The sequence below is a fragment of the Lipotes vexillifer genome, unplaced genomic scaffold, assembly GCF_000442215.2.
Source record: "Lipotes vexillifer unplaced genomic scaffold, Lipotes_vexillifer_v1.1 scaffold255, whole genome shotgun sequence".
Classification (NCBI taxonomy): domain Eukaryota; kingdom Metazoa; phylum Chordata; class Mammalia; order Artiodactyla; family Lipotidae; genus Lipotes; species Lipotes vexillifer.
In genome coordinates, this window is record NW_006794578.1 from 262,272 (window position 1) to 273,337 (window position 11,066).

General features: G+C 35.2%; 1 protein-coding gene across 3 annotated transcripts in view; it reads right to left on the bottom strand.

The window, feature by feature from the left end:
- Nucleotides 1-11,066, bottom strand: part of NECTIN3 (nectin cell adhesion molecule 3) — a 131,902-nt gene that overhangs the window by 88,123 nt on the left and 32,713 nt on the right. For all 3 annotated transcript variants that reach the window (XM_007467232.1, XM_007467231.1, XM_007467233.1), the window contains exon 2: nt 763-1,104. In XM_007467232.1, the coding sequence (XP_007467294.1) occupies nt 763-1,104 (342 nt within the window). The remainder of the gene's footprint in view (nt 1-762; nt 1,105-11,066) is intronic.

Sequence of the window (11,066 nt, forward strand, 5' to 3'; positions counted from 1 at the left end):
GAAGGATTGAGGAGGGAAAGCTATCAGCAGACCTTACAAAGTCCCTGACAGGCAAACAGGCAGATTCATAGCAAAGACCACCCATTAAAGGAGTTCCACTCTGGGTGGAAATGGCTACAGTTGCTTTTACTCCTTAATCCTCCTTCTAGTATTATAAAAGTACTCACCAGCTATTCTAAATTGGTTTACCTTTCACTGCAGGTGACTATTTTAATGCTAATAAGCTCTTCCTAAATTCTGCTATAAATAGTTATCAGATAGGAAAAGGCAGAAGATCTTTCAATGCAAGCAATAGACCAAGATTCAAATAGCTATGCAAATCCACAACAGCAGAAATAAAATCTGATTTGAAAAACAAACATGAGATGTCAATGGCTCTAAGACCACAGTCACTTAAAAAATGGAAAAGCTTATTTAAAGATGGTAATTTAAAGGTTGAAAATTTGAGGGGAAATAATGAAAATAAATGTCAAAGAATCTCAGCACTTAGTATTATAAATAAAAAACAATCTTTCATGAAGAAAGTAAAATAGCTATAAATTACACAGCTTTATATAGATACACAGGTAGATAGGGACAAGATTTAGTTTAAACTGAGAGTCTGGAATCACAGAATTTTATGAGAGAACTTGAAAAAACATATCTCAATTATTTAATTTTAAACCTACGTTTATATATAATTTCAATTATTTTAAGTTCTTGAAAATACTTTTACAATAATCCTCACCACACCACCAAAATATACAATTTAAGTACACCTACCTAATACAGTTACAGTTGTAGAGGACTGTGCATTTCCAAGTGGGAATGTAACAGCTTTGCATATATATTGTCCAGAATCAGAGAATCCTATGTTATGTAGAGTAATTGTTGCATCATTAAGTGAATAGTTTTTAAACAAGACTCTTCCCTGATATTCTCCTTGAACAGAGAATCCATACTGAGGATGATGAACTGCAACAGTCTGTGCACTTTTGCCATGTATCTTCTCCCATAAAATCTGTGTTATAGTTTCATTTCCTTCAATTAAACACTTCAGCGAAACATTCTTTCCCCATACTGCTGTGACATGTGGCTCCACAATAACTGGTCCAGCTAAGGCACCTAAGGAAAAACAAAAAAGCGTAGTTCTTAAAAATGAAAAAAAAGTTACTTCCTGTTTTCCTCTCCCTTCTCCTTGTGTAAGTACACACACACGCACACACACACACACACACACAGGCACAGACACTAACGACCGAGTAACAGGAAGGACTGAAAAGAGCTAGATGTTCCCAGGGCTGGATTTAAGACCCAAAGAACGATTCTTAAGTGAATCAAATAATCACCAATATGTGTTGCAGTGGAAAAGCACTAGATTGGGCCAAGAGTAAGCTTAAGAGCAGGTCCTTCCCCAGTCAAGCCACCAGGTAAGGTCCCAGCCCTAGCTGACACCCTGACTGCAGCCTTGTGAGAGACTCTGAAACAAAGGACCCAGCTGATCTATGCCTAGATTCCTGACCCAAAGAAACTGAGAGGTGATAAATATATGCTGTTTTAATACTATTAAATTTTAGGGTATTTTGTTACTCAGCAACAGATAATTAATACATTTAGGATCTGTCAAACCAAATATAATACCAAAGTTTCTTCCTTTGGAGAGTTCCTCTACCAAAAATCTGTATAAAACACTTCATTAAAGACAGACCAATTGCCAGAAAACATGAATTCGAAAAACACATATAAATGTGAAATTAAGTTTTTCTATCTCACAGATGAAGAAAAACTATTCTACAAGCAAAAGTTAAAATAAAATGATACCAAACTTCACTTTTATAATAATGATTTCCTTCCTAAAAGCAATGGACGAAATATAAATCATTTTAAGGAACATAGGACTAATACTCATGAATACTAAACTCAAGCAAGATGATCTTCACTGACAGGTATACTAGAACATATATAACAAATCCTTGGAGAGTTTACAACTCACATACATGCCCTGGCAAAATAAATGCTCCAACTAAGAAGTAAACCAATATAAACACTTGAATATAGAAACTGTATAAATACCTTTAAAATTTAGAGTTATGTCTAGTTAATATTTTTAAATAAATACAAAAATGCAGAAAGGTATCACTTAAAAAGATAACCAAGAAAAATGTGTTTAAACGTATTCAACAGTTCTAAACAACAACAAAACCTTTACACAATATTATTTCCATGAATAATATTTTTTCCTTCTTGGGAGGAAAAAAAAACATAAATGAATATATTAGATAGATACATACATGGATACATACATAGATAGATAGTTAGATAAGAGGGCAAACTTTACCACCCAAGAGATGACCGAGGATATTACAAAAAAGGACTGACAATTCACACTGACCATACTTAACAGCTATGGAAGAAAAAGGCTTTCTTTTAGCCACTCCACCAAAAAAGTATCAAGTCCAAAAAATGTACCATCATTGCTCTTATGCTTTCAAGCATAATTACAAAGCTTTTAAAATTTAACCTAAAACATATAAAATGTGAAAGTATTCTAATGCATTTTAATAAGCTATCATAAGCCTAGTACTATATCCAAAACTATGCAAATCAAAGGGCAATTTATAAATATTGAAAATTTCATATAATATTATGAAAGAACACATAGCTCTTTATTTAAAGAAAAAGACACAATGACCAAGTAGGATATTCAAGAATGTAAGGATATTTTTAGACTATTCATCACACTGAAAGGTCACATAACTTTCTCATCTGATGCCAAAAAGACATTTAATAGAATTCAATATTCATTATCTGATTTTTTTTAATTAATTAATTTATTTTTTAATTTTTGGCTGCGTTGAATCTTTGTTGCTGCATGCAGGCTTTCTCTAGCTGCGGCAAGCAGGGGCTACGCTTTGTTGTGCTGCACAGGCTTCTCATCGTGGTGGTTTCTCTTGTTGCAGAGCATGGGCTCTAGGCACACAGGCTTCAGTAGTTGTGGCACACAGACTCAGTAGTTGTGGCTCACGGGCTCTAGAGTGCAGGCTCAGTAGTTGTGGTGCACGGGCTTAGTTGCTCCACAGCATGTGGGATCTTCCCAGACCAGGGCTCGAACCTGTGTCCCCTGCATTGGCAGGTGGATTTTTAACCACTGTGCCACCAGGGAAGCCCTCATTATCTGATTTTTAAAAAATAACTAACAACTGAGAAAAGGATTCTTAATAATAAAGTAGATTTTTCTCAACTCAATGGCCATCACAACACTAAAATTTAAAAGGGGGCATGGTTATTAATGAAAGACCAAGACAAGATGGTGCACTGTCATTATCATCATTCAACTTAAACTAGAAATTCCTGTTCAATGAGACAAGAAAAGGAAAGAAGGAAGAATAAGAATAAGAAAGGAAAAGACAAAATTATTATTTGAAAAACCTATTACTAGAAAAACCTAAGAAGGCCAAGTAAAGTGCTATTAGGACAAATAATGTGGTTGCTTGCAAACCATGCAAACTGTATGCAAAATGTATATTCATCATGCCATAACAAGTGATAACCTTTACAAACTGACTGTAGAAAAAGTCAATATTTACAAAATATTAACATTTAAAACACCCATGAATAATGTTGTAAAGAATCTAGAAACCTGAGAAATTAACTTGAGTAAATGGAAGATATGTTCCTGAGAAGAAAGACGTAATACCTACTACTTAGATGGCAAATCTCTCCATGTTAGCACACAAATTCAATGCAACTTCAGTAAAAACCATGACAAAAATTCTTGAAACTAGAATAGGGACAACGTGTTTAAAAAAAAAACCCACAATAGCACAGTAAAGGGGAGAAAGAATACTAAAGTAAAAATAATAAAAACCTTAATGTCTTAAAACAATTGAAAGTACACAAACAGATCAACATATAGAATGGCATACAATATGTAATACGTTGTACAAGTGGGGAAATAATGAATTAGTCAAGACATGATGAAAGGACAAGAGCTAATATTTGGAAACAGATCTACCCCTGCTTTACTAAACACACACACACACACACACACACACACACATCCAGATGGACTGAATATATAAATGTAAAAAAATGAGCCACATATTCCATATATACTGACAATAATTTTTTACATACTCTGGAAGATAAACATTAGTTACTCTAAGGAGGGACACTACTAGGGATTAAAGATAGAACTTTTAGTTTTTACTTTGTGTTCTTCTTTGATGTCAGAATCACAGTAAATAACGTTCAAAATAAAAGCAAATAAAAAATAAACAGAATCATCTTCCTCAGGTGGAAATAGAAAAGAGATAAAAGAAGTATTATGGACTGAATGTTTGTGTTCCTCCAAAATGTATATATTGAATACCTAACTGGTGGTGGGGTCTTTTTGTGGTAATTAGGTTATATGAGGGCAGGGCCCACAGGCTGGCATTAGTGTCCTCATAAGAAAAGGAAGAGAGAGTAAAGCTCTCTCTCCCTCTCTGTGAGGACAAAGCAAGAAGGTGGCTGTCTACAAGTCAGGAAAGGGTCCTCAACAGGAACTGAATCTGCTTGCACCTTGATCTTGGATTTCTCAAACTCACAGAACTATAAGAAATAAGTGCCAGATGTTTAAGCCAACCAGTCTATAGTGTTTTGTTATAGCAATCCCACCTTACTAAGACATTAAGTATCAGAATTAACTTGAAGGGACAGTGCTAATGATATCTCCTTACAACCTTAAGAATAACAGCTTATGGGGTAGCAATACTTGTATCAGGCAGAACAGACTTTAAAACAAAATCCAGAGTAAAAGACAAAGAAGGACATCATATAATGATAAAGGGATCAATCTAAGAAGCAGATGTAACATTTGTAAACATATATGCACCTAATATAGGAGCACCTAATAGGAGCACCTAAATATATAAAGCAAATAATAATAGACACAAAGGAAAAAATTGACAAAATATGGTAACAGTATGGGATTATAATACCCTACTTACATCAGTGAATAGATCATCCAGACAGAAAACCAATAAGGAAACAGCGGTCTTAAATGACATATTAGACCAAATGGACTTAATAGATATCTACAGAATACATATCTCATCCCAATACAGAATACACATTCTTTTCAAGTGCACATGGAACTTTCTCCAGGAAAGATCACATGCTAGGCCACAAAAAGGTCTCAGTAAATGTAACAGATTGAAATTATACCAAGCATCCTTTCTGACCACAATGGTATGAAACTAGAAATTAATTACAGAAAGAAAAATGGAAAAAATACAAACATGTGGAGACTGAACAACATGCTACTAAAAACAAATCACAAAAAAGAACACCACAATGCATCCATGAACAAATCAAAGAGGAAACCAAAAAATACCTTGAGACAAGTGAAAACAGAAACATAACTTTCCAAAATCTATGGGACACAGTAAAAGCAGTTCCAAGAGAGAAGATACAAGCCAACCTCAAGAAACAAGAAAAATCTCAAACAACCTAACTTTCCATCTAACAGAATTAAAAAAGAACAAAGCCCAAAGGTAGCTAGTAGAAGGAGGAAAATAATAAAGATCAGAGCAGAAATAAATAAAATAGAGACCAAAAACAAAAAACAAAAACCCACCAACAGAAAAGACCAATGAAACCAAGAGCTGGGCTTTTGAACAGAGAAACAAAACTTATAAACCTTTAGTCACAATCTTCCAGAAAAAGAGAGCCCAAATAAAATTAGAAACAAAAGAAAAGTTACAGCCAACATCACAGAAGTACAACAAACAATCATAATACCACAGTTATACACCAACAAATTGAACAACCCCCCAAAAATGGATAAATTCCTAGACATTGCAATCTTCTAAGACTGAATCAGGAACAAATAAATAGAAAATCTGGACAAACCAATTACGAGTAATGAAATTGAATCAGTAATCAAAAATATCCAAAAAAACTAAAGCCCAGGACCAGACGGCTTCACAGGGCAATTCTACCAAACATTTAAAGAGTCAGTACCTATCCTTCTCAAACTATTCCAAAAAGCTAAAGAGCAGAGAACACTCTGAAACTCATTCTGCAAGGCCAGCTTTACCCTCATACCAAAATCAGAAAAAGACACGACAAAAAAAGAAAACTGCAGACCAGTATCTCTGATGAACACAGATGCAAAAATCCTCAACAAAATATTAGCAAACAGAATTCAACAACACATAAAAAGGACCATACATCATGATCAAGCAGTATTTCAGGATGCAAGGATGGTGCAATATCTGCAAATCAATCAGTGTGATACACCACATTAACAAAGTGAAGGGTAAAAAAAGCACACAATCATCTCAACAGATGCAAAAAAAAAACCAAAACATTTAACATCTATTTACGATAAACTCTCAACAAATTTGGTAAAGAGGGAACAAACCTAAACATAATAAAGGACATTACGACAAACCCACAGCTAATATCATACTCAATGGTAAAAAGCTAAAAGCTTTTCCTTTAAGATCAGGGACAAAACAAGCATACACACTCTTGCCACTTCTATTTAACATAATATTGAAAGTCCTAGCCACAGCAATCACACAAGAAGAAGAAATAAAGGCATTCCATTTTGAAAGGGATAAGTAAAACTGTCATTGCAGATGACATGCTACTATATATAGAAAACACTAAAGTCTCCACCAAAAAAAATTAGAAATAATAGATTCAGTGAAGTTGCAGGTAACATAATCAATATACAAAAACTGGCGGATTTCTATACACAATGACAAACTATCAGAAATAGAAATTAAGAAAACAATTCCATTTACAATTGCACCAAAAAGAATAAAACACCAGCAGTGCGAAAGTGTTCCCTTTTCTCCACACCCTCTCCAGCATTTATTGTTTCTAGATTTTTTGATGATGGCCATTCTGACTGGTGTGATAATTGATACAGCCACTATGGAGAACAGTATGGAGGTTCCTTAAAAAACTACAAATAGAACTACCATACGACCCAGCAATCCCACTACTGGGCATATACCCTGAGAAAACCATAATTCAAAAAGAGTCATGTACCAAAATGTTCATTGCAGCTCTATTTACAATAGCCAGGAGATGGAAGCAACCTAAGTGTCCATCATCGGATGAATGGATAAAGAAGATGTGGCACATATATACAATGGAATATTACTCAGCCATAAAAAGGAATGAAATTGAGTTATTTGTAGTGAGGTGGATGGACCTAGAGTCTGTCATACAGAGTGAAGTAAATCAGAAAGAGAAAAACAAATACGGTATGCTAACACATATATATGGAATCTAAGAAGAAAAAAAAAAGGTCACGAAGAACCTAGGGGTAAGACCGGAATGGAGACGCAGACCCACTAGAGAATAGACTTAAGGATGTGAGGAGGGGGAAGGGTAGGCTGTGACAAAGTGAGAGAGTGGCATGGACATATATACACTACCAAACGTAGAATAGATAGCTAGTGGGAAGCAGCCACATAGCACAGGGAGATCACCTCGGTGCTTTATGACCACCTAGAGCGGTGGGATAGGGAGGGTGGGAGGGAGCAAGATGCAAGAGGGAAGAGATATGGGAACATGTGTATATGTATAACTGATTCACTTTGTTATAAAGCAGAAATTAACACACCATTGTAAAGCAATTATACTCCAATAAAGCTGTTAAAAAAAAGAATATTTTATAGGCAGTTTTATATCTTTATCCAATAAAATGATTCAGAATTTTCAGAAAAAAAAAAAGAATGAAACACCTAGGAATAAATTTAACCAAGGACAGAAATTCTCTGGCAGTCCAGTGAATCCGGGCCCTTAGAGCTACCAAAGGCCCAGATTCAATCCCTGGTCAGGGAACTAAGATCCCACAAGCTGCATGGTGTGGCCATAAAATTAAAAAATTAAAAAATAAATTTAACCAAGAAGGTGAAGACCTGTATGTTGAAAGCCATAAGACACTGATAAAAGAAATTTTAAAAGATGCAAATAAATGGAAAGATATCCCATGTTCATGGATTGTTAAAATACCCATACTACCCAAAGCAATCTATAGGCTCAATACAATTCCTATCAAAATTCCAGTGGCATATTTCACAGAACTAGAACAAATAATCTTAAAATTCGTATGGAACAACAAAAGAACCCTAACAGCCTAAGCAATTAAAAAAAAAAAGCTGGAGGTATCACACTCCTTGACTTCCGACTATATTACAAAGCCACAATAATCAGAACACTATGGTACTGGTATAAAAACAGACACATGACCAATGGAACAGAATAGAGAGCCCAGAAACAAACCCACACACAAAAACTCAAAATGGATTAAAGACCCAAATGCAAGACCTGAAAACATAAAACTCCCATAAGAGAGCATAGGCAATACATTCTTTGAAATTAGTCTTAGCAATATTTTTTTGGATCTGTCTCCTCAGGCAAGGGAAACAAAAGCAAAAATAAACAAATGGGACCAAATCAAACTTAAACACTTTTTCACAGTGAAAGAAACCAACAAAACGAAAAGACAACCTACTGAATGGGGAAAGATACTTGAAAATGGTATGTCCAATAAGGGATTACTATCCAAACTAAACAAAGAACTCATACAACTCAATATCAAAAAACTAAACCACCCAATTAAAACATGGGCAGAGGACCTGGACAGGCATTTTTCCAAAGAAGAAACAGATGGCAAACAAGTACGTGAAAAGATGGTCAACATCACTATCATCAAATACAAATGCAAATCAAAACCACAATGAGATATTACCTCACAACTGAGAATGGCTATCATCCAAAAAAACAAAAAATAACAAGTATTGATGAGGATGTGGAGAAAAAGGAGTCCTCATGCACAGCTGGTGGAAATGTAAATTGGTACAGCCACTATGAAAAGCAATATGAAGGTTCCTCAAAATATTAAAAATAGAACTACCATATGATCTAGCAATTCCACTCCTGGGTATTTACCTGAAAAAACAAGAGCACTAATTTGAAAAGATATAGGCACGCCAATGTTCAAGCAGTATTATTTACAATAGCCAAAACACAGAAACGACTTAAATATCCATAAAGAAGATGTAATACACACACACACACACACACACACACACACAAAATGGACTATTAGTTATAAAAAAGAATAAAACTTTGTCATTTGTGACAAAATAGATAGACCTGGAGGATATTTTGCTTAGTGAAATAAGACAGAGAGACAAATATTATACTATATGTTTTCTCTTATATACAGAATCTCTTTATTTGTATCATCATATACAAATGCAAATCAAAACCACAATGAGGTATCACCTCACAGATAGAATAAACTAGTGGGAGAGAGGGGAGGGGAGAGAAGGTGAGAGAGTTATGAAGAGGGTAGAGAAAGGAAGAGAGATGTGAAGAGGGGCACAACAGGTGAAGGGGTTCAAGAGGTACAAACCACTAGGTACAAAATAAAAACTACTAGGTACAAAAAAGGATACAATGTGCAGCACAGGGAATATAATCAATATTGCATAATAACTTTGTGGTATATTCTATATCAAATTACTATATTGTACACCTGAAACTAATATAATATTGTAATTCAACTATACTTTAATTAAAGAAAAATTTTTGAATAAAAAAGAAAGAAGAACCATGGTTAATGGCCACCATTATTAAAGAGAATATTTGGAGATAGGAAAAAGAAAAAATGGATCCACTGAATCAAAAATGTATTTAAAATATTTTACAATACGTAAATGGGGAAAATCACTCTCAGCATAACAACAAAGACAGAAAAACCACCAAGGAAAAAGTTGATAGATTTGACCAAAAAAACTAACCCTCTAATAATTGAAGAGCCTGAGCAGATATTTACCAAAAAACTATAAATGGCTTTTTTAACGTGTTCAATTTTACTCATAAACAAATATTAATGTAACTATCAGGTTTTTCTTTTTTCTTTTTTTTGTTTTAATTTCCTGGAGATTATGAGTGGTTTTTTACTTTCTACTTTTTCTACAGAAACACTGAGTAGTTTTTGCTTGTTGCAAAAGTCAATTCTGGTGTAAAAGTTTTTTGTTTCAACCCTTAAACCTTTATTCAAGGCTTTATACTACCCTTTAAGTACTGATAATTTGGCTCTCCCTTAGATTCCATGAGCTTCTAATGACCTATCTCCTTGTTTTACAGTTAGCCACAGTTAGTTTCTGTTGCTTGCAAACAAAAGTGTCTATTACATTTCCAATCCTAGACTAAACCCAAAAGTTAAAAGCCACTTCTAAATAAGATTTTCCCCCATGGAATCTTAAAACCGTGGAGAGGGCTTCCCTGGTGGCACAGTGGCTGGGAGTCCGCCTGCCGATGCAGGGGACACATGCAGGGGTTCATGCCCCGGTCCAGGACGATCCCGCGTGCCGCGGAGCGGCTGGGCCCATGGGCCATGGCCGCTGGGCCTGCACGTCCGGAGCCTGTGCTCCGCAGTGGGAGAGGCCACAACAGTGAGAGGCCCACATACCGAAAAAAACAAAAAAAAAAAGTAGAGAAACAGATTTTCCTTTGTGGTTCTTAGACCAAGGTCAATATTAGAATGCCTCACTACTCAAGATCTCCCAAACATTGAGCCTCTTCTTCCCCCCACTTTCCCATCTGAAGCTTCACTGGAGCATTTGACTGGAGAGCAGAAGTGTACTGGAGAAACAACTGTTTATTACTAAAGATCTAAGTTATTTGAAATATGTTCTGCATTAATGGTGATGTAAAGCCTACAACATAAAGAGGCTAAGAACAGCAAAGAATTGAACCTATCATGTCTGGCAAGACTTTAACTTTGTAACATCCTGGCTACTGCACACTCTAGAAGCCAACGAAAAACATGATAAGATACGATGTCCTGTTTCTGCTCTGTGTGTCTATTTGATATAAATCAAATAAAAAGTTTTGTAGTTAATCAACTGAACTTATTATCCTTTCAAAGAGAAAGAGAGAAAGGATTGCTTTTCCCCTACCTGTGGCTCCCATAAAAACACAACAACCAAGAATAAACAACTGTTCAGAATTTTCATGTGTATTTGTAAAGTCATTCACTGAGTACCCAGAGGATTCAAGTCAGCAGG